The following is a 24,167-nucleotide window of genomic DNA, read 5'->3' on the forward strand; positions in this document are numbered from 1 at the left end:
GGATTCAACCAGCCACGGGCTGAGTTCCGGGGATACAGAGGGCCGACCTAGGTATATGCTACAAGGATCTCAATGTTAACAAGTTCAAAATGGGACCTTTGGTCCCCATCCCACCGAAAGCTCCCTTCTCCCCTGTCAGCTTTTCCCCATTGTAGGAAAAGCACCTCCTTCCATTCCTTTGCTCATCCCGAAATTTTTCATAATTTAACTTGCCCCCAACACCCCCATACATATCCTGGTACATCGTTTAGCTCTGAGACCTATGGTTCCTTCTTTAAAAAATGTCTCTAATGCATTTCCTTTTCTAAATGTATTCCTCTGCTGCTTTACTGTGAACAGCCCTTATCCCTTGCCAAGACTGTTAAAATAATCTTCCAACTGGGAGTCTTGTTTCTACTTTTGTCCTATTTTATTTTATTCTCCATAGAGCACTCCCAAGAATCCTGAGAAACTGCAAATTTAAGTGTTTCCGTCCTCAACTTAAAACCCTTTAGTAGCACCAGTAGTATTAATAGTTACATATAAATATACCCACCCTTCATGACCCGACACCACCTGTCTCTTCAGCCTCCTTTGCCACCCCTCCCGCTCTGGCTCACAAGTTTCCTCCCACGCCTGCCCTGCTTCAGTCCTCCTTCACCAAGCATCCTTCAGAATCGGGAGTCTGTGCAAGCTGTGTCTTCTTCCTGGTGCACCTTCCCGTTGGCAGTCTGGTTAGTCTTACTCAAAATTTAGATCTTCAGTGGTACTTCCTCAAGGAGGTCTTCCTTTATTGCCAATCTAAGTAAGTCTCCCAGGTGACGCTCTCATAACATCCTTTATGTTACTTCTTTTCCTAATACTTAGGCTAGTTTATAATTATATTGTTTTGCATCCCTTTGGCTCATTAAGATCTTCACTCCAGAAGAGGTAATGGCACAAGAAGACAGTCCATAAACAGCAATCGTCTGGCATACAATCCATGAGGAACTTGCACTTGCCTTTTTTCCTCTAAATAGTCTATTTTAATGACCATATATAGAAGGGGAAAAAGAAATACACCAACGAAAATAAGAAGGAAGGGAGGGAGTCCATTGGTGGGCAGGAGATTCTGGTTGACTTCTGGAAGTCAGCGCATATGGCGGGATCTCAATGGACAAATCAAGGTGGAGGAGAGCACAGCTCAGCACACGTGAAGGAGAGAGCTGGGGTCCTGGTGGGCACTGGAATTCCAAGGCAGGCTCAGAATCCTGAGTCAGCAGACACTGAGGGAGAGAGTGCAGAAGAGGAGATGGGACCCCAGTGGCTCCAACTGGCTCCAAGCCTCCCATCATCCTGTTGGCAGAGTGAGGGGCAATCCAGAATCACTCCCTAGGGAAGAAATAAAATTGTGAATATTTTTGGTAAAGAAATTTTAAAAATCTGGCCTAAGAGAGAAGGAGTTTTTAATACAGATACAAGAGGCTGAGAGTAGAACTCATCCTACCCTGAGACTTGAGAGAGAGTTAAGGTTGGGGTAGAAGTGGTGGAGGCAGGTGTGGAAGAGGGCCGGCCAGCCAGGCTCTTCTGCCTGCATGCCCTCTGCTGCAGAAAGCGGCTCACACCCTTCTCCGTAAAAAGCAGGCTTCTCAAGTAAGTGCACTTTCACAGAGAGGCCTGTTGAAGAAGGAGACCCACCTGCACACACACGTGCAACAGGACAGGTGACACAGGTGGGCTGCCTGCGTCACTCATCCGAATTAGTCATTGCTAGACAGGAATGGACAATCACAATGCACAAGGAACCTTGAAGAATATCATTGGTTTACTATACAGGGAACAGTGATGACACTCAGAAGAGTTGATCTGGAGGAAATAATTTAGACAAGAACATTAAAAATTCCCATCAGTATTTTTAGCTAATTCAAGAATTTATACACATTCTTTTTCTTTCTCTCTCTCTCTCGCACACACACCAGCTGATATGAAGAAAGGAATAATCAAAAGGAAAAAAAAATGTGGTTGTGAAACTTAACGCATTACTGCCAAAATAAAAATCAGTAGAGGCACTTGGAGAAAAAAGTCAAGAAATCACTCAAGATTTAAGGATAGAAAATAGAGAAAAGTTGAGCTGTAGGTCAACTCAGAGGGTCCAACACTCGATGGCCTTGCATTTTAGACAGTAAGGCAGAAGAGGAAGAAATAATTAAATAAGTTGTACGTCATTTCATCAGTTCTAAAATGGCATACCCTCTAAAATGCATTATTATTTCACATACCACTAAGGAAGTAAAAGCTGTGCCAATTGAATTGTAATACAATACTTTACTTCGCTTGAATGTTTGTTTACAAATATGTAAAGAGTTCCTTTGGGTATATTTAGATATATATTTTGTTATCTCTTGTTCTTGCCCTTATGTAAAATGCAATATTTGCCAAATAAATTGCAAAATAGCCTAAAAACATATTCAGAATCTGGTTCTTTTAAATAGTTAAGGGGGGTGAAACTGCAAAGGTTTCCTTTGCGTCACAATGTTGTTCACTTATTGCCAGCAAGCTCTTTGCTGTGCGGGTGTCACTAGACATGAGCAGACGCAGCACTGCCGTCTCTGGGATTTTCTTCCGAGCTGCTGACACTCTGCAGGTTTCGAGGCTGGCGTGTGAGAGGTGGCCTGAGCGCACAGCCTCTTCCATGTGTCCTTTCTTAGGTCCGAATCATGGTCATGGCTTTGCAAGAAAATTGGGAATTACACTCATTCCTTCAAACTTAGATATTAACTTCAATCATTTTTGGCATTCGCAATAATTTTTTTCAATGTCAAATAACATAATCCTTAAAAATTAACAGCAAATATACTTAACACATACAGCGCCAATAATAACTTGAACTGAAGCAAATACAGACGCCTATGACTAAAAATGGACGTGTGAACAATGACAGTTTCACCAAGACATGTCTTATTTTCAGAGGTGTGAAGATGTGCACAGTGGGTCTTGTTGTGAAGTACAGTAAACCTTTGACCTTTTTTATCAAATGTTTTAATTTATTTTTTCTATGTTCATCTGTCCAGTATTGAAAAAGACACACTGAAGTTCAAATGTTATCTTCACTATGAATTGTAGCCTCTTCTTTATCAAATGACCGCATTTCTCCATTTTAATTCACTTCCTTAAAGTCTACTTTTTCTGGTGTTAATAGTTTGACTCCTGCTGTCCCTTTGTTTAAATTTGCCTGATATATCTTTGCTCATTTTAGGTCACTTTGAGATATGCTCATTGAAAGCCACGTTTAACAAAATACCATATTTCATTTTCAATCTAAAAAATTTTTGTCTTTTAATAGGGAAGTTACATTTAGTTCCATTATGAAATTTACAGTATTTTGTTTTATTTCTCTTAGCTGGTTGTGGTCCTCATTGCATCATATTATACCATGATTTCCCCATTCTTTTGTCAAATTTCTTTCTGTTGGGAAATGTATCAATGGATACAACACAATGGCTCTACGTACATGTAAACTTAAAGGTTAATAGTAAGTTGAATAAGCATCTAATAGCCACTATCCAGCTGAAGAAACAGGGTATCAGGAGTAATTTGGAAGCGTCCTGTTGACCTAGCTGCTTGCGTTCTTTCCCTGTCCTGGATTTAATACTATTTTTGTGTATTTTTCTGTATTTTTGTGTTAACAATTCCTTTGCCTTTTCTCCATAGCTTCACTACGTATATAAGGACCAGTCTACTTACTATTTAACTTTAGGCAAACTTTACGCAATTGACACTTGTTATTCTTGCCCTGCATTACATTTTGTGCTGAGAGCTGTGATTAATTCATTTTCCCCAATATATGGTGTTCCATACCAATTTGTACATCCTTGTACGTTGTGTTCTGTACTAAAGGTGCTGACAATGTGAACAGTGCACCAGAGCTGAGTAAGGTGATAACCCTGATTCCTTTGTACGAATACAGCATAATTTATTCATTTGAATAATTCAGCATTTTTCCTAGGGTTTTTTTTTCCACATTTTTTTTTCTTGCTGTGGTGAGCAGTATTGCCATAAGCACATTATTTTACATGTCTCTTGAATATATGGTTTCTCTAGGGTTTCTAACTAGGAGTAGAATACCCGGTCACAGCGTATACATGTCCACGTATTAATGCATTTATGTGCTAATGTATTAATGTATCAATAAACTGTTTTTCTCATGTTAATCTTTTTGTTAAAGAGTCTCAGCTGGAAACCTAAGGTGGTGGATGGAAGTAAAGTGTCCTTTCCTTGCAAAACCGTAAGATGGACTGGACTGCCATGGCTGGCTTTTAAAAATGGAAGAAAGAGGCCACCAGAGACCCCAGCTGACAGGTAACGAGGAAACAGGGACGTCACTCCTACCACCCAACGGAGCTCCGTGCTGCCAGGAACCCGAACGTCTCTGCAAACGGTTTGGGAAAGGATTCCCTCTCAAATCCCCCAGAGGAGGCAGCCCTGTTGACACCCTGGCTTTGGCCTGAGAAGTCTGGGGCAGACAAGCCGCTGACCTATGGAATCACGAGAAAAAGGTCCCTTGCTCAGGCCACTGAGTGTGTGGTAATCTGCTCAGGCAGTAACAAAAACCAGTACAACAGATGAGCTTGGCTTGTGATAGTTTTGTTGATCCGAATGCTTTTAAATAACCTGATCAATGTTATTTTAAATTAATTGTGTTTTCTAGTCATGTCTATCTTTAAACTGGCAGAAGGAGGCCATAAACTAGGAGACACCATCACTGCTCAGTTAAGGCCGAAACAGATTGGGTGGAGAACAGACACCTGAGCCATCTTCCAGGCGGCGTATTATAGTAGCTGCCTCTAGTTCACCTGTGTGGTTTCCCAGCCCCTTTGCTCTTGTTGTCTGTTCCAGGATGCACAGCCGTGTAATAAAATCTGGCCAACCCAAGACCGTGGTTCAGGGGTTGAGATGTGGAGTGCCCTGTCAAGTTCTGTGCGGAAAGAGAAGGAAGCTGGTGCAGAGAAACAGTAAAACCAGAGATGAAGAAAGAGCCTAAGGCACGTGAGTCCGTGATTCTGGTTTTTACCTCGAACACTTTTCTAAACTTGATAAGGGATAAGAATTGCTTTTTTCTACGTTAGACAGAAATGTGCTCCTGTCATCTGCAGATGAGAAGAATCAGTGCTGAATGCTGTATTCGTTTCCTGGTTATACTGTCACAAATTATTACAAACTTAATGACCTAAAACAACACAAATCCACTTTCTCAAAGCTCTGCTAGTCCGAAGTCCTACGCGGGTCTCGGGGAGAAAGCCAGGACGCAGCAGGGCTTCGGTCCTCTCTCAGGGCCCCGGGACAGAATCCTTTTCCGTGTCTTTCCAGCTTCTCCATCACATCCCTTGACTGAGCATGAGCCCTTGCTTCCTTGTCAGAAGCAACATTCATCTCTCCACGGTCACATCCCCCTCTGCCCTCTAGTTTCTGTTTTCATTTGCTTTCTTCTGTGAATGATAGTGAGCATCTTTCCATGTATCCATTGATCTTTCCTGTTTTCTTTTTTGTGAAGTATCCGTTTCAAGTCTTTGTCAATTTTTCCGTTGGGTCGTAAACATAGTTTATTAAGTACCTGTATTTCAAAGTGCTTGCTTTTGTGCAGTTTGCCTTTTTTGTTTTGCTTGTTATAGATTGTTTAGGAAATTTTTCCCTTCCCTGAATTCATAAAATATTCTGCTATATTTTCTTGTAAAACATATAAAATGTCCTTTTCATATTAAGTATTAAATCTCTCAGTGATTATTTTCCTATTTTATATTACGAAGTTATCTCAGCACACTGTATCGGGCTGCCATTTCCCTGCTGACCTCTAGTCTTGTCCTGTGTCCATATATGAATAGGTATGCTTCTGGGCTCTCTATTCTGTGCTGTTGATCTGTGTGTCGGCCCCTGTGTGTGCATCATGCTCTGTTACAGAGCTTTATAATAAGCTCCCGTACCTAGTGGGACAGAGCTCTGCAGCCTGGTCTTTTTCTTTAGACATGTGCTATAGATTTTTCACCTTTTGCTTATTCATATAAATTTTTAAATAGACTTGTCAAGTCCCATAGAAACATTGCTGGAATTTGCATCAGAATGACATTGCATCTTTACGACAAGTAAGGGAAGACTGACAATCGTTTAACTCAAGGTCTAGCTGTGATGTGAAATGTCTCCATGTGTTTTGGTCCTCTCTAATGGCTGGCAGAAGCACTTTGTAATTTTCAACCTAACAGTCTTGCTTATGTTTTGTTAATTATCATTCCTAAGAACATTATATTTTTAGTGCAAAATTAATTACATTTTCTAACTAGTGCTTTTTAGATGCATAAAAATGCAGTTTGCCCTTGTCCAGTAATGATGGTTACCGATTACATGCTGTGTGCTACTGGAGCAGGTATCGCACTAACCTCTTTACCTACCCATTAAATCCTCTCAACCACTCTATGAGGTGGGTCCTAATATCATAATCACCTTTCTGTTCGCTCCTTGGGCCGTGTGCCTGGGAGGCAGAGGGGCACTCCTAAGACCTCGCCATATAGTTTTGAGAACTTACCTGGGCCAGCTTCCACCTGCTGCTGTATCTAACACTTCCACTTCACTAGAGAGGGCTCCTGAGCCACCCCCTGCCCAGGGATTTAAACCATCTGCTCGATCAGAACGTGATCGGGGTTTGGGATCATAGGACTTTCTTGGTCGTAAGCTCATGTGCTCATGCAATCTACCAGTGCTTAATAACAGACGAGCAATTTTCTCTCAAAAAGTGTATACATTTCCACTGACTCCAGGAGTCCATGGGTCCACAAGCCCAGTGGGTGCTTCTGAGTGTAGTGGTGTCCTTCTGCCCAGGCTCCAGCCAGGGAAACTAGTGGTTGCTCAGACACCTGTGGGCCCCAAGGACGGGTGGTCTGGTGGCCCACCAAGGGCTTCCAGGGCCTCCTGTAGTTGGGGCCCTACTCAAAGATAGCGACCTTTTCTAGTCACCCAGTAGATGGGTGCCATCAAGACCCCCGCATGCGGAACGTGAGAGCAACAGGAGCTGAGTAGCCCACCACTCACTGGGCCCCCTTTTTTGTTCCTTGGAGCAGAGAGGGCCCAAAGCTTGGCAGTCATCTCTAGAATGAGACATCATGCCCCCTTTCCAGACTGGCACCAGGAATTTCACTTGGGCACCTTGTCTGTGTCAACGGCATAGCCGTCTTGCTGCTGGTGAGTCATCACGGTGCCTGGTCCTTGCTGGGCAGTGCCCTTGTCTGGGCCCTGCAGGAGGATGTCGTTAATATAGCACAAGGCTGGTGCTTGCAGGAGGATGTCATCAACACAGTGCGAGGCTCGTGCTTCCTCCAGGCCTGGGACTTGTTACAGATCCTGACCTACTCATTAATGGCAGATAGCCAAAGAATTTAGTTAGCTTTATAGAAAGGTATTTGAAAGTATGTCACAATCCGTTCCACATGAAGGCAAGTTGTTATCCTGATCATCACAGTGGAGAGGGCTGCTGAAAAAGGCATTTACAATGTCAGTTACTACAGACCACGTTCCCTTCAGTAGCCTCTGGAAGAGTCAAAATGTCAGGTGCCACCATTGGCAAGAGCAACACGGTGGCACTAAGCCACCTATGATAAATGCTGAGTCTTCAGGTTCCCCAGACAGGCCACACGGGGCTCTTGGATGGAGAAATAGACTCAAAGAGAACGTTGGCTCCCCCAGACTCAACAATGAGGGTGGTTATTTCTTTTTCTCCCCCAGGCAGCTGATGTTGTTTGGAGGAGACAATGGTTCAGGTGCCAGTAGTCGGGGGGGTTCAGCCTTCCCCATGCCCCACTAAGGTGGTCCTGACCGTCACAATTCCTGCCAGTGGAGGCGCATAAAAACAATGCCCCTACACCAACAATACATTCAGTCCTGGGGGCCATAATTGTAATGCACTTTGAGTTGATGAAGAATGAAAGAAAACATCAAAATTTGGGGGTGCCACTAATCAGTACTTAGGGGGAAACAAAAGATAAAATCAATAAAACCAAACCTGATTCTTTAAGAAAGATCAATAAAATTGAAAAACCTCCAGCTAGACTGGTCAGGAAAAGGAGAAGACACATCACCATTACCAGGATTATAAGAGATACATCACTACAGATTTTTTAGATATTAAAAGAAAAGCAAGGAAATGTTAACAGTTCTGTTATGCTGCTAATGTTGATGACCAGACAAGATGGAGAAATTTCTTGAAAGAGACAAACTACCAAAGCTCACTCAAAAAAAAAAAAAAAAGGAAAAAAAAGGATAATTTGGATAGCCTTGTGTTGTAATTTAAAACCTTTCCACAGTGAAAATGCCAACCTTGGATGGCTTCACTGATGAGTTCCATCAAACATTAAAGGAAGAAATAACTGTCTTTTTAGGACAGAAGCACACACAGAGGTCTGGTTTGTGAAGCCCCAGCATGCTCCTAAAGATGCCCTAAAAAGCGGGCACAGACCGTGAGTGGAGCTGGTGGTCCTCCGGTAGGAGGTGCGGGCAGGGTCCCTGAAAGGCAGGAAGCAGCTCCCCACCTTTGTACAAGTGAAGCCCGGTCAGTCCCAAGGGCTGTGCAATACTGAGTAAAGACACTCACAGACGTCCCAGTGCGCCCCCTTTATTTTGGCATTCAAACCACCACACCACGGCGGTCACCGGGAACGTGAACGAAGGCGGAAGGGCGGGCAGAGGTGAAGCACGCACAGCCACCGCACCTCTTCATGGAGAGGAGAACCTGCCGCAGAACAGAATGCTGTCGGTGTCGTGGTGCCGGATGAAGAAGAGGAAAGGGTGGTCTGCACAAAACCTTGGTTCCGTTCTGATGCTCCGGGCGTTCCTGACCACGGCAGTGGCCGCGGCTGCCTCCGTGCCCTCCTCATTGACCTCTACAAAGCACTTGTGGGCCACCTTGGACACGGGCACGTTCTTCTTAGCTGACATTCCGGAAAAGTCTGCCTTCGTTTCCTCAAAAGCATCCGTCATTCCTAAACTTCGAAGCAAAGACTCCAAGTTGTAACTCTCCTCCAGCTTTAATCTGGGAAGAAAAACTTGAACTTTATCCTTGGTCATCTTTTCCGGATTTGTCCAGGCTCTGAACTTCTCATATGTGAGTGCTTTTTCCACCTGAAAGAATGAAGAGTTCAATCTTAGAAGCCAGATGACAACAGCCTGGTCCCCACCCACTCATTAACTCCTCCCACATGACACGCAGCTAGATGCTGAGTTCTGGTTCGAGATAATCTACGGGACACCTCCTCTTGAAGACACACCAAGATTTTCCCTGCAGTTCTTACCTTTCCCCATTTTATGGATACACAAGTGAAACAGCTAGAAAACATCTGAGCTAAGGGTGGGGTTTTATGTTTACCTATCTGCACCAAATTCACTTCAAATGCGTTTTAGTTTAGAAAGTCGCAAAACCAATGGATTATAATCCATGCGATACACGTCACCCTGAGTTGGAGAGACTGCTTGACAAAAGAGAGGCCAAGAGAGGCTCAGAACTTTGATGGATGAAAGAGAGGGAATCAGGGATCACCTGAGCAAGGAGGGAGATGTGGCTTTGGGGAGGGGAGAGCAGAAATGGGGACTTCAACAGGACTGTTGCTTCTGGCATCCTTGTTTGCCCTCTGCCTGCCCTGGGGTGAGCTCCGAAACCTCCAGGACCCCTCACTCCTTCTGTTTACCCACAGAGAAGAAACGAAGGAGGAAGCAGGGTCTTCCGCTTGCATCTCCCCTTTCCATCTACCACGTGGAGTCCAGGTGAGGGCTCCTCTCCTCTGACGGCTGTTAGGGCGTCATCTCTAGTCCCAGACTCTCTTCATTTCCTCAAGTCACCACAAGACAGAGCCCATCCTTGACTTATGCCAACAGCTTTCTGATTCCCTAGAGACACCAGGGCCATCAGGCAGGCCCCACCCTCACGGTGGCGTGCCCTTGTGCACCGGTGAGCTGGCGCCTGGACCTCCGGCAAGACTCAGCTGGTAAACCCGTGGTCACCTGAACTCAGCCATGGTGGGGCACTCACACCACAGGACTCGGCAAACATAAATGACTGCGTCCCCCGCAGCTCAGAGAGCCAGATAACCAGTGCGCCCCCACCCTACAGATGTGCTTGCTCCTGTCCTGAACCCGTGTTTTCTGTTGTGGGAAAATGTCCTCCTCCCCCGTCTAAGGTCAGCTCCTCGCCTGCACTTCAGACTCTCGCTGCTCCAGGTGGGCCTATGACCCGCAGCACCTGTGCCAGCTGGAATCTTGCTAGAAATGCAGGCTCTCAGGCCATCCCCACCCCCGTCAGAATCTGCGTTTTAACAAGGTCCCATTAGGTTAATATGCGCATGAACGTTTGAGGACCACCTCCCAGATCGACCCCTGTCCTTTCCTGCACTTTTGTTCGGTAATTCCTGGGCTCTCAACTAGCCCCTCCCTTGAGGATAAATAATAACACTCTTCCTTATATTTTTGGAACTCTCTCCTCTAAGCTTCATCAAAAATGTGTCTTTACCAGTAATTCTGCTCCTAGATATGTACGCAACAGAAATGCGGACACACAGTCACCAAGAAGCACGCGCTGGTGTCCATTTCGCACTCCTTGTGATAACCCTGAGTGGAAGGTCCTCACTTGCTCTCTGGTGGATGGACTTAAGAGAATGGGCTCAGGCGGGATCCACACAGACTCCGGCTCAACACCAAGGGCTTACCACGGCGAGGTCGGTGCCATCGTCAGGCAGCAAGATGACCAGGCTCAGCTCCTCCCCCGCGTAGGGCAGCTCCAGGACCTGCGTGTGCACCTCCTCTACGTACCCCATGGTAAACTTCGCCTGCTTAAACATCATCTGGACCGTTGTCTTCTCCTAATAAGGAGATGAAATTAAAATGAGGTGACTGGCAAGTGAGCACCGTGTGCCTGACTTGCAGAACCCCCGGGTACATATAAGAGAAGGGCTGTGTGTGTGCATTCACGCCGACAGATGTAAAATCTTCATTATTACACGTCAGTGCTGAGTATGACATTCTGCTGTCCCAGCAGATCAAGCATTACCAGGTGGCAGAGAATAAACTGATGAATAGAGGGAGACACAAAACTCTATCATTTTTGGAAGAAATGGTGTTTTTTTTCTCTTTTGAGAAGATGCACAGAGAAGCAGTCCCAGGGACATTTTAACCAAAAAAATATGTTTTCAAGTTAAGAGGAAAATTAACGAATATTCAGGCCTTTGGGCTGAAAGACCAGGTTAGAAAAGGTGGATAGGCCAGAGGGAGCAATACTTCTATTCTGAAAAGCTGCTCCGCTGTGTGATTGGCTTTATGGCTTTGGTTTTCCTGGAACGGTGAGTTGACAAGATGTCTGGGGTCCATCATTCTTAAAGCTTGCTTCAAATATATTCTAGACTTCTGAATTTTTGTGCAACATGCTATTATCAAGTGGATGGAGGTCAAATTCAAAGGTAATACCTATTGACCCCAGTCATTATAATATTTAAAAGTGAATGGAGAAAAGTGTTTTCAAAGTTAGGTGTGTAAGTCTAGAGCTCAAATACACAGCATCATGACTATAGTTAATAATATGGTATTGAATACTGGAAATTTGCTAGAAGAGTAGATTTCAGGCGCTGCCATCACCAAAAAAAAGGTAACACTTGAGGAAAAGATATGTTAATTACCATCAATTAATTAGACACATGAATCACTTCACTCCGCACATGTACAGCAAATCATCATCATTTACACCTTCAATGTGTACGATTTTTATTTTTTAAAAAGATCCAAAAATGAATAAAAACAAAGGTGGCTTGAACACCTGCTAACACTATTTTTCTTGTTTGGAATCATACAGCCATGTATTCAAAGACAAAAAACAGTCACAGTTGTCATTGACTTTGCAAGAAAGTGTCTAAATGCAGACAGTGATCATATCATAGAAATTTAATTCCAAGGCTTAGAAGGAATTTTCTTTCAATCCAGATAACGTGACCAAAGAGAGAAGATCGATTTGACCAAGAATGCAAAAACAAAACCATCAAGATAACAATTATTTTCGTCTCTTTCCCACTCCAATAAAAGATATGTAGGGGGCATGAAATTCATTTAGGAGTAAATCAAGAATCAAGTTGATGTGAAATACGTTACTTATTTTTTCCATTCATTCACAATCTTTCCCAACGTATTACTTTAAGAAAGTCGCAGCATATCTGCAAAATAGCCCCCTACCTGGTTGGCTTTAAAGAGCATCCCCCTTGTGAACTTCCTGTCAAACTGCTCATTCCACTTTCCTTTGAAATAGACTGCATTCACGAGGACCAGCTTGGTCAGTGGATCGACCGTCCCAGCACCCAGTATCTCTGAAATCTTCCCTGTAAAGAGTATGAGAGAAAGTTATTGCTATTGGGGGTTGGGGGAGGATAAACATTCTTTTACAAAAGTCCTCTTGACATATAACGCGAAGGCTTGGTTGAGAGCCAGGCGGGACTCCTGTCTTCCTGGCCGCCTGACGAATCAGGGTGACGGTGTTCCGTGCTGTGCACACACCCACAGTGTGGTGTTTGTCCTTAAACCACACTCTTGAAGCAGGCAGGTCGACTCTCGTTTTGCCCTCAATTCACAATCATAGAATTTCAGCTTCAGAGTATGTGCCTGACTGCTTTGCCAAGGTCACAGAGGTGGCAGGTGGCTGTGCTGAGAAAATGACCCAAGAGTCTTGATTCTGACTGTAAGCTTCTCGACCTTGGCACCATCATTTCTCAGCCCCGCCACTTCTGGCATTTGAGGCCAAGTGATTCTTCATTGTGGGGACTGCCCTGTGCACTGTAGGGTGTTCAGACAGTAGCACGTCCCCAACTGTGACAACCAAAAATGTCTTCAGCCACTGCCTGACGGCTCCTGGAGGCTGATTCTGGTTGAGAGTCGTTGCTCTGTGCCAACCTTGAGGTCTCACTGAGGCCAGGAGAGGCTTCCGAAAGATGGGGATACAGACCTGGAAGTGGGAGAAGGCGGCTTCCTGAAGGGAGGGAGTGGGGCAGCAGAACTGGGGGGCTGCCGTGGAGGGGCCCCCATTGAGTTGTCCCATGAGAGCGGGGACAGGGGATCCCCGACGTCCCCTCCAGCCTCAGAATCTCCCATTCTGGGAAAGCACGTGGGTGGTCAGCCCTACAGAGGGAAGGGTGCGAGCCACCACCGTGGAGGGGAAGTGAGTGGTCAGGAGGGAGGTGAAGAGCCTGGCTGACGGTGCTGCTGGGTCACCTGGAGAGCGGAGACCCCGGCGCATGTGACCTGACGTATGAAGACGAGGATGTGAGAGGCCCTTCCCTTTGATGGGCGTTACTTCATCGGCTTCCAGCGTGTTCATCAACATTGTCGCTGCCCGACACACAGAACTGAACGCTGGAATACACGTGAAGAAGCCTCCCCACCCGCTGGAAGTCTCTAAACGACGTGCTGGGCATTTACGGTTCTGAAAGACATGTCCTTTTTCTCTGCTCTCTAGTCAAGGACCGGCAGAAATATTTCTCGTGCGTCTGGATGGGGGAACCCTGCACGCTCCGTGCCAGCCGCACCTCCAGAATCTGCAGCAAATTCAGAAGAGGTGACACTCTGGGAAAGCAAGCTGAACTCCAGCCATGCTGAGAGGGAAGGAGGGACTGTGGACGGCTAGAGCTCCTGGTGCCCCCAGGAGATGACAGGAGGTGCTCCCCTGCTCAGCTGTGACCTGAACTCAGTGTCACTCTGCCCTCCGTGATGGAAGGAGTGAAACGGCACCAAAGAGGAAACAGCTTCCAAGGATTTTCCAGCACAGTCCAGGAGGGACGGCATCTAAGAGACGAAAACTAGGTGTATTGTGTTTTTTTTAGAAATCGCCACTTCATAGCCCAATAAAAATATCAGAGTCACACTGCTGGCCTGGAAGCCCAGCAAACACACAGAAACAGTCACTGGTTACAGGGTCACAGGGCAACACCGTGGAGGTCACCTCCCAGCCAGTCCCAGCTCTCTTTCCTTCATTACGCAAAGTCTGCAGAGACGAGATCTCTCACCTTCTGTTTCTGCTGTCACCCAGTCATTGATGTGTCTCCTGCATCCCTCGGTGTCTTGCGAAAAGGACAGCTCCTCCAGGTCCGCCTGGTAGAACTTCTGGCAGGAGTCCTTAAAAGCCTACAGAGGCAAAATACTGAGTTTGGCCATATTCTATTTGGCAGTGTTTTCTAAAACTGTGAAAACATTCTTTTCTCTTAACATGTTTCTAGCACAAATGTTTGCACAAGTCGCCCTGCACTTTAAGACATTTATGCAATTAGCCAAAATACGTAGACGGCTGATTTTGCGCCCAGCACTGTGCGAGGCGCTGGACACCAGGGTGAAGATATGACATTGGACTTGAGGTGGCTCACAATCTGCTGAGGGAGAAACATATAGACACAGAGAGTTCCATGATGTTTGGAGAATATGGATGGTCCCGTGAACGTCCCTGTCGAACACTTCAGCTCCATATTGACTTTGTGTTTGATTTTCTATCTCCCCTACCAGGCAATTTAACTCTCTTTTACTCATTTCTGTATCACCAGCACCAATCACAATGTCTGAAACATATTTGAAGAATGACTGAGAGACTCCATGGTTGAACTAGATGATCAAGAAATCTTACAGGTGCTCGGGGTGGGGGTGGAGATTAGGGAAAACAGTGGCAAAAGATGAGCCTTGAAATGTAAGCTGGGGTTAAATCAGGAAGGTCCTTGTATGCAATACATTAAAACCCACAGATAACTCACCTCAGGAAAACTCGTTTTCTGATATAATGTGCCTGGCAATTGGCTCCCATCCTCCGCCCATCTCTTGTTCTCAAATATTTTAGCTTCTACAGAAGAAAGAAGATGTAGAGAGAAGACCCAAGCAACCAAGAAGAGTAGAGCCTGGTTCCTGGGGTCTTCAATGTTCCCCAAATTACAGTATTCAGGGAGCAGGCTGATAGGCAAAAATGAACATCTGATTAACCAGGAGATTCGTGGAATCACAAGTGCTTATCCTAGAAGTTCTAGCCAGCTGAAGGATCCAGAATCAACTCCAATGATATTTAAGCCCAGAGCAGGCAACCTGCATGGGGTAGCACCTGGGTAGCAGCCAGGACAGGGCTGTATTTGAGTTTTACAGAATAATCCTTGGAATCTGCCAGCGCATAAAATGGCCACACCTGCCCTGATCATTTCATTAATCTCAAGGTAGCATCACTTTGCATATTGCGTGGCATAATTTTTAGGACTCACATATTGAATAATGACAGGCTTTTTTTTTTTAACTGGACTAGGGAACTTTGAAATTATATGCTGCAGTCAAGAGGAACAACTCAGAATCAAAACCACATTTTAATTGACAGATTTTAACTTTAGAAAGACTATACTTTCAGTAGTGTGGAAGGACCAGGCTGGACTTGAAGAGTTCAGTTAGGCAACAATTAAAACAGATGTGAGTCTGGATCCAGGCAGTGGCGGTGGTGATTCAGAAGAGAGGACAAATTTAAGAGACCTTGAGAGGCCAGCTACACAGGAACAGCCCAACACTCAGAGGCGAGCCTGGGGAGAATGAGGTCACTGAGGTGGGGATCAAGAGGAAGAGGCAGGTCTGGATGCAGGCGGATGGACAAATGGAGATTGACATCCACAGGATGTATCCAAAACAATTACTTTTAAAAAGGACATAATTCAGAAGCATTCATAAAATTCAAAATTATCATCCCAGAAGTGTAATTCTAAGCACATTTTTAAGGCAGTAGAGCTACACTTTATATCTCTGCTCATCTGTGGTTTTTATTTGCAATTTCTTTGTCATCAGCAGGTGAGCACTGCTTACCGGCAGGAAATCACACGTCTTTTCCCCAAAGAGTCTGTTGGCAGTTTTAAGCAAGCACTGGGCGCCAGATTTGTTAACTTCAGTGAGAAGTGACTGGAAACCTTGGTGAACGTCTCCACCGTAGTTCAAACAAAGTGCCTGGTAAGAGGAGACAAGAACGCCGCCTTTTAACATTGACATTTTACTCCCGGAAGAAATTGCAAACAAATTCCCGCGCTGAAAATCACAGAGGATCCTATCGTAAAAGGAGTTGGGCCTAACCATCTGGTACAGGACTTCTCCACTTCGGCACTGTGGGCTTCTGGGGCCGAGAAACTGTTGCTAGGCATCATAGGATATTTAGCTGCACTTCTGGCCTCTGCCCACTGGATGTCAGGAGCACCTCTCGGTTATGACAACCTGCACTGTCCAGGCTTCGTCCAAATTGCCCTGGGGGGCAACACCGCCCCCAGGTGGAAAGCACTGCTCCAGGAAGGCAGTGAGCGGCAACTCAGGAAGGAGACAGGACAGGACAAAAGTAGCTGGAATGACCCGCGGGATACAATAAGGAGCCGAAACAAACAGAAAAATATTTCATGTGCAATTCCACAGTTCTCCAGTCCAAGGCCTCCCTCCTCCGGTGAACGGGGAGAAGCAATCGCGGAGGATTCAACAGTGGCCGCGGTCGCGCTCCCGGGGAGCATCCGTGCGCCTGATGTTAGCGGCGATTTTCTGGGACAGTTTCACCAGAATGTCAATGAAACTAAGTCACTAAGAGAGGAAGGATGACTCCCCTGAAGTGTTATCCAACTTCTTCATCCGTAGCTAAGGCCACTCATAACCCACTTCGGTTCAATCAGGTTATACGCATCCTCTAAATAACCCAGAAGATACAATTCCCCGTGTGTGTGGCATTCCTCTTCCGCTATGCGTAATCATCTGCTATAAACAATCCATTTAACAAAAAGTTCGTTTACACAGCTGCATTTCAATTTGCAATGTAATGTTAGCAAAAGTTTAAAATACAACACAGTTGAAATTCTTGGCCTTTTTGTGGAACAAAATTATACTGAATTATATAGTTCACCTTACTTATCAAAGATGCAATTTTGCTATAACGTAGTGATGTTTTATGTACAGAAAATAACGTAACGACTTGATAAATTCCCCCATAAACACTAAGGGGAGATTCCGTCTTACACAATTCACCTTTCTACCCATGTCTGCTTTCTCTGGCACCTTGCTGCCCCCTCCCACCTACCAGCCTCCCTGGCTTTCATCAGCTGGAGGAAGGTACGGAAAGACCAGAAGGAAGCATGCCCTTGGTCCTCCTTTGGGACGGGCAGGCATACCTGGGACATTTGGGCCGCCGTGTTTCCTTTGGCCCCCATGAAGACCATGGCCAGGGCGGAGGAGAGGCTCAGGGGAGAGAAGAACACATTTCGTGAGTTGTCCTCTTCAGCCAGCATCTTCAATAAGCTGATGGCAAAAGTGCCATTTGCTTCACAGAGATCCTCCATCGGCGAAGGTCTGCATCAAAAGCACAACACAGGAACAGGTCAGCCAGGCCTCCGTTCGTCCCCTGCTCATTAGCACCCCTGTCTGTGGACACTGCGTGGGGTCAGCAGAATAACTGCGCCTCAAAGACATCTATGTCGAATCCCCCAAACCTGTGGCCACATCCTCTTACTTGACAGTAGGAACTTTGCAGATGTGATTGGATTAAGGATCTTGAGATGGAGAGTCTCCTGGATCCTCCAGATGGGCTCAGTGTAATCACAGAGTCCTTAAAAGAGGAAGGCAGGAGGGCCAGAGCCAGAGAAGGAGATGTGATGGTGGAAGCAAAAGTCATAATGATGGGGGGCCCCAGGCCAAGGAATGCAGGCAGCCTCCCAGAGCTGCAACAGGGGAAAAATGTAACTCTGTCAACCACTCAGGTACTCCTGACCTCCAGGACTGTAAGATACATTTTGTTTGTTTTAAGGCACTAAATTTGTGGTAAGGTGTGGCAGCATCAACAGGAAACTCATACACCGGTTTATTCACAAAGTATCCAATCCCAGGGCTCATGACTGGTACCACTCTTAGCAACAGGATGGCTGCAGGGGCTCAAAGACCCTCTGAGACCTTCAGACTCCCTCCCTTAGGGTAGGAGAGGCCAGCAAGGTGCCAGGCGCTGTTCTCAGCTTCACCCGTACCATCTCATTTAATCCCAAGAACATGCACAGGCAGTGCAGTTCCTACCCCAGAGACCAGGAGACCCAGGGAAGTTCTTCCAGAGCTCCTGACAGACAGTCATCGAGGAAGCCAGGATCAGAATCTGCTGTTTTATTCGTGAGCCTGAAGTCTTCATTGTTACACAAAGTCCCCCTATTCGGGGTAGTTCCCCTCAGTTTAATGTCTCTAGTATAATTTAGAAGCAGTATTCTATGCATTAGAAATAACTTTCTGTAAATAAAAATGACATTTCTGTCATTATGTCACATGGAAAACAGCTGGATGGCTTTCAAAAGATCTGGAACATTTGTTGGGGATGATCTGCCCAAAAAAGCGGACTCCTGGGAAGACACAATTTCCTTTGAATCGGGAGGACTCTGCAAAGTATACTTCCATCAGAGCTGCGGAAACTGAGCTGGGAGCTCGGAATGGAGCCCACCGGCAGCGAGAAAAAATATGAAGCCCAAACCTCAAGTCATCTGGTAGACACTCTGAGTCAAAGGCACTGTTTTGGCTCCAGCCTGACCGAGCCAGGCTCGACCTCCCCCTAAGATTCTTCCTTCCCTTGGGTCCGGACTTCCCTTTCCTCAGAGCATTGCTATAGACAGCTTGTCACTGCAAATTCTTGTTCTGCTCCTTTGAGTGGTAAACATTTTGGGAAGTCTCTCTTCTGTTTTACAACCCAGAGCAGTCTTTCTCAAGTCCTTAGAGGCCATCCCTTTAAAATGTAATTATCAAGGAAGACAGCCCCATGGAGGCAGGGGCAAAACCTCAGCAGGCACTTTGCTCCAAATTGTTAAAAGTCATTGCAGCTTATGAATTACTAGAATTTTTAGAAAAAATCTTACAAGTCCTGCATTAATTGCTTATTCCTATTAAACTGTCTAGAAATCTAGGTTATTCCTTACAAAGCTATTAGAGTTCATCATCTTAGTTTCCCTGAGTCTCTTTGCTGTTAACAGTTGAAGACATTTTGGAAAATAAAAGGACAAATTATCACTCATAATCCCATGACCCTCTAAGCTATTTTATCTATTATGTTAGCCTTTTTTAAAAATTTGTATGTATATTTGTAACTCAAAAATTGTAAAGCTACACAAGAAAAATACATTTCAGTTTGGAACATTAGCAAGTAAGCAAAACCTAAAGTACTGGAAACTTCAGCTAGAGATAAGGGTCATCTTGCCTGTGTTCATTTTTATAAAGATGGGCCATCCCGGGATCTTTCTTCTTCTGATTCCCCAGGGGACTAGGAGAGCCACCTGCAGCAGCCTGGAAAGTGGATTTCATTACGCTTTGGAGGGTCAGAAGGGGAAGGTGGGGCTCATGGGGACAGCTGTTCCAACCAGAGCCTCCCCACTGCTGAACCGTTCCCTTGAAGCTACCTTCTAAGAGATTTTCCCAAGAGAAGATGTCTCTGGTTAAAAAGAGAAAAACAAAGTGTGGTGGGAAAAAAAAAATAGTGTGACATTCACAAGTTAAATGTAGTACAAGAGCCCAATCCAGGGCAGCTTCTTTAAAGTTTGAAAAAAAAACAAAACAGTATTAAAACATCAGTCAAGACCAGACCCCAGGGCATAGTTTGTGCAGTTGCGCTCTGCACTCCACAGGTCACTGATCTGAGGACACAATATTAAGTTCGTGCCTGTCCTCACCTCGGGAAGCCTCTCCAGAGCCTTCAGCTGCACGGCTTGGACCTGAAGGCTGATGCCCCGGCCGCGGGCAGGTCCCGCCCCAGAGCAGGGCCCTGCCTGCCCCCAGGACGCTTCCCACTCCACACTTCTTCCCCTTACGTATGAGGATATTTCAGGAAATAAAACCCTAGGAGCCCGGAGGGACATTCGGACTTGATAGCACTGGGCCCCTAAGGAGAGGATTAGGTGAACTAGAGATGAGGGACAGCGACACACTGGGATTTGATCTCACTTCAGCATAAGCGCTTTGGATGATCGACTGAAATAAAAAATGCGCAACATGAGAGTTGTGAGTTAAGCAGCATTCAGGGTCTTACTAAGGACTAGAGGCCGGGAGACCACCTCTCAGCTCTGAGGAGCTGTTCCAAAGAGGCAGGGGAAGAAGCTGGTACGTGTGTGATTTGGGGGAGGGGGTGCATGCACTCAAGCACACATCTCAGGGAGAAGTCACTGCTAGTCACGGGCATCAGTTAAGGATTTTAGGACTTTCCTACGTAGAGGAGGATGTGAGAATCCAGGTTTGTTAAAAATTTTTCCTGAGATATCTCTAACTCTCTAAGGGGCTTGTTTTTGCAAAACACAGAGTGCCTTATCCTGTTTCTTGTCCTGAATTCCTTTCAGGGTGCACTGTAGGTCAGCGACTGCAGTGGCTACCGATCTGATCTGTTCCTTGTAGAACTGGATGCTGGGCAACATTCTTCGTTTTATGAGACCCAGGGTGAGGCAGTCATAAGCTTAGGCTGGTGAGTGCGAGCGTGTGTGTGTGTGTGTGTGTGTGTGAGAGAGCATGCATGTGGTTGCCCAGTCTGGTCAGGCAAAGGAATGAACTGAAATACCACATCAACTTCATCTTTACATTTTAACTGCTCTTGACTATAAATGTCTACTGCTGGTTTCTTCCATCTTCCCTCTTTCTTCTCATTTCCTCACCTCCTTTCCTTTCCAACATCCAGGTGCTGATCAGTAGCACAGGATTTCCTACCAGTATCTCCATCAGAGCAGTGACACACACTCGCACACACAAGTGCACCTCTCAGATGTGTCCCCGCTCACAGCAGTGAAAAGATTTTATTTCCAGCCAATAAAATGGGTTGGCATTAAACTAGTTTTCCTTTTACAGGTGAACGAACAGGGTCAGGACAGTTAAATACTGTCGTCAGGTCTCGGAAAAAAGTACCAGGGTTAGCCACAAAACCAAGCCTTCTGCTTCCAAGTGGTCATCCTTCAGTATCCATGGGGGATGGGTTCCAGGACCCCTGAGGATACCCAAATCAGAGGATGCTCAAGTCCCTTTTATAAAGTGGTGTGCCATTTGCATATAACCTATACACATCCTCTTGTACACTTCAAATCATCACTAGATTACTTATAATACCTAACACAATGCTATGTAATGCTATGTACATAGTTACCAGAGAGTGTAAATTCAAGTTTTGCTTTTTGGAACTTACTGGAATTTTTTCTCAAATATTCTCAATTTGCTATTTGTTGAATTTGTGGATGTGGCACCACTGACAGGGGAGGGCTGACTGTATGCAGCATCATTCTCCTCCTGGGGGCCTTGAACGGCTGCCAACTCACTGCTCCACTCCCCACCCCGTATGCACATCCCAAAGTGAATCTGTTCAAAGAGCATTTATGTTGAACTTTCCTTCTATGATTTTGGAGAAAAAATTAAAAATAAGTTCCATAATTCCTGACTGGGAGCTCCCGCCCCAGGTAAGACAGAGGCATGAACGGTTTCCAGCTGGGGGTGTACTCTGTAACAAGGTAACTGATGAAATGCTAAGGAAGCCCCCAGTAAGTAGAATGAGTCCTCTGTAGAAGCCCAGGAGAAGGTAAGTGGTGAGTTGGTTCTAAAAGATTGGGCAGGAGTTCTGGAAGGTGGCGACAGATGGAGGTGAGTTTTAGGGTTGTGGCTGTGGCTGTGGAACTGGCAGGTGCAAGGAATGTAGCAGGAAGAGCAAGGTTTGTGCGGGACCCAGAGGAGTGGGAGTGTGTGGTTTCCTATGAGAGACAGGATGCCCCTCGTGTCAGGTTTGCAGATTTGTACTTGATCCATGGTATGGAAAGCCAGGCACGGTTTTTAAACAAACGCTTTATATGAGTTATAGAAAAATATTATGGTTTACCATTTGGTGTGGAAAACAAGGGCTGGGGACCCTCCCGGTAGACCAGTGCCATAGACCAGCGACTGCCGTATACAGAGGAAACACCTGCACTGAGAGAGGGAGATGAAATGCCAGGCTGGGTGACTGACCACAGGAGGGACAAGGAAAGGGAGGGTCACGGATGATGCTGACATTCTTAGCTAATTCGCACTTAGGGTGGGCCGTGAACCACAGGAAGTTTATAGGAGGAGCCAGCTTGGACTGGGGAAGATGCCACATTCCGCGGGAGGTGTGTGGAACGTACCATGCCCAGGGATCCTGTAACAGGCACAGCCAAGGGAGGTTTGTAAACAGATGAGTAGAAAGTTCTAGAGCCAGAGACCGGGAGCCATCCTGAGAATCCTGACTGCACGAGCTTCTAGATGAATGGGCGGAATTACTCAAAATGTACACGGTGGAGGCATTAGAGGAAAAAAATCCACCTCCTTCTGAGGAGTTTTCCATTTTTGCAGGTAGTAGGAGGAGAAAGACAAGCGGACAAGAGACCGAGACCCAGCAATCAGAGATGTCCTGGGAGAACTGCTCAGGGCCCAGGGACGAGGGGAGGTCTGGCGAGGCGGACAGGAAGGCAGCGGCCCAGGCTTGATCCCGGCAGGAGGCAGCTGGGGCCTGCAAGCCCTCAGCAGACGAGTGGGAGCCGCGTCGGGGGTACCTGGGAAGTGTGGGATCTCTTAGATTAAATTAACTACTGTGGCTGTGTTGGAGGGGGAGGCAGGTGAGGAAGGGTTTTTTGGGGAGGGGATTGGTTTTTGGTTTAGGGTTATTTTGTTTGTTTTTTCCCACGCTGAGGGAAAGCAGCCAATGAAGAAGAGATGAAAGATGTGAAAGAAAGAAAAAAGGAAAAGAATGGAAAGAAAAAAGGGAGGGAGGGAGGGAAAGGAGGAGGAGCAGAGAGAAGAGGAGGAAGAGGAGGAGGAAGGGTCAGAGAAGGGAAGGGAGGAGAAGGAAAGGTCTAACCAAAGAGCTGGATCGCAGAGGGGACCGGTGACGCTGACGCAGCGCGTCCCGGATCTCGCCAGGGCTCCGTAAGGGTCCAGGCTGGGGCGCCACCGCCTCCCGGCCGCAGCCCGCGCGCCCCGCCCCCCGCTCCCGCCCCCGGAAGTGCGGCTCCGCGCACTGCAGGCCCCGCCCAGGCAGCCAGCGAGTCGCCGCGCCGCGGCGTCGGGGGGCGCGGTGCCACGCCCACCGCCGGGACCCGCCTCTGACCCGGGCGGGGCCGCGCTCCGCGCTGCCGCGCTCGGGGCTCCCATTCCCGGCCTCGGAGACTCGCCTTAGAGCCCGAGACACAGCGGGCCGGGGATCCAGGGTGCGGCAGGGGCCAGGGCGACCCCGGCCCCGCAGCTCTCCCGCCCGGGTCCCCTCGTCCCCTCCTCCTTTTCCTCGCTCTGCGCCCGCCTCTTGCCCCGCTCCCTCCCGCGCTGCGCCCGAGCTCTGGGCTAGAGTGCCCCGCTCCCTCCCGCGCTGCGCCCGAGCTCTGGGCTAGAGCCGGCCGCCGCGGGAACCTAAGGGCTCGGGCGCCCTCCCAGCCCTGGTACCTGGGAGATTCCTGCCGCGGCTGCTGCTGCTGCTGCTGCTGCTGCTACTGCTAGTCCTGCTTGGTGGATGCTTCACGTCCGCTTTGAATTCGGGCAAGGCTTCCGGCGGTGACTCAGCACCCCGAGATTGCACGGATCTTTGCTCGGGTCTGTGCAATCTCTGACTCCGCATCCCCAGGCTGGGCCCTGGGCAGAGGCGGAGCCTCGTGCGCATCCTCCTGCCCCGGCCTGAGAGCAGATGGCTTGGCGGGGAAGGCTAGTGTAGGTCCCCTGAGGGAGTTTGGGTAAGACCCCGCCCGAATAGATGTTCTCAAAATGATCACTGTACACTCTTTCAAAAGAAGGTGATTTCCCATTTATAGATCAGATATACCTAAAGGCAATCAACTGTGGTGTTTTTGTTTTTGTTTTTGTTTTTGTTTTTTACTTGCTAGAAGTTTACTACTAATAGCCACTTAACACAGAAAAGGTCAGCACATTTGGAACACTAGCCTTTTAAAAAAATATGAAAGTTGGGGGGAGGGTGTAGCTCAAGTAGAGTGCATGCTTAGCATGTATGAGGTTCTGGGTTCAATCCCTAGTACCTCCTCTAAGAATAAATAAGTAAATAAACCTAATTACCTGCATCCCCCCAAAAACATGAAAGTAATTAACTTCTTTTTTAAAGTAATTTGGTATGAAATAATAAGCCTCGGTGTTTTTCCAAAGATATTAATGGTTGCTACACCGCTTTTTACAAA

The 24,167-nt window shown here is 46.7% G+C and overlaps 1 protein-coding gene across 2 annotated transcripts; it reads right to left on the reverse strand.

The window, feature by feature from the left end:
* Nucleotides 1-8,324: 8,324 nt before the first annotated feature.
* Nucleotides 8,325-23,620, reverse strand: SERPINB8 (serpin family B member 8). Of its 2 annotated transcripts, XM_031674381.2 has the most exons (7): nucleotides 23,428-23,620; nucleotides 17,163-17,340; nucleotides 15,832-15,969; nucleotides 14,025-14,142; nucleotides 12,205-12,347; nucleotides 10,695-10,847; nucleotides 8,333-9,117 (listed from the first exon to the last, which is right to left on the reverse strand). In XM_031674381.2, exons 2-7 carry the CDS (start codon nucleotides 17,328-17,330, stop codon nucleotides 8,713-8,715), a joined length of 1,125 nt encoding a protein of 374 aa, XP_031530241.1. In that variant the 5' UTR covers nucleotides 17,331-17,340; nucleotides 23,428-23,620; the 3' UTR covers nucleotides 8,333-8,712. The 2 variants fall into 2 exon arrangements, with proteins under 2 accessions (XP_031530245.1, XP_031530241.1); XM_031674385.2 differs by lacking the exons at nucleotides 15,832-15,969; nucleotides 17,163-17,340; nucleotides 23,428-23,620 and adding an exon at nucleotides 14,757-14,838 and having other exon boundaries at nucleotides 8,325-9,117.
* Nucleotides 23,621-24,167: the final 547 nt, after the last annotated feature.

Source organism: Vicugna pacos, chromosome 30, assembly GCF_048564905.1.
Source record: "Vicugna pacos chromosome 30, VicPac4, whole genome shotgun sequence".
NCBI lineage: Eukaryota > Metazoa > Chordata > Mammalia > Artiodactyla > Camelidae > Vicugna > Vicugna pacos.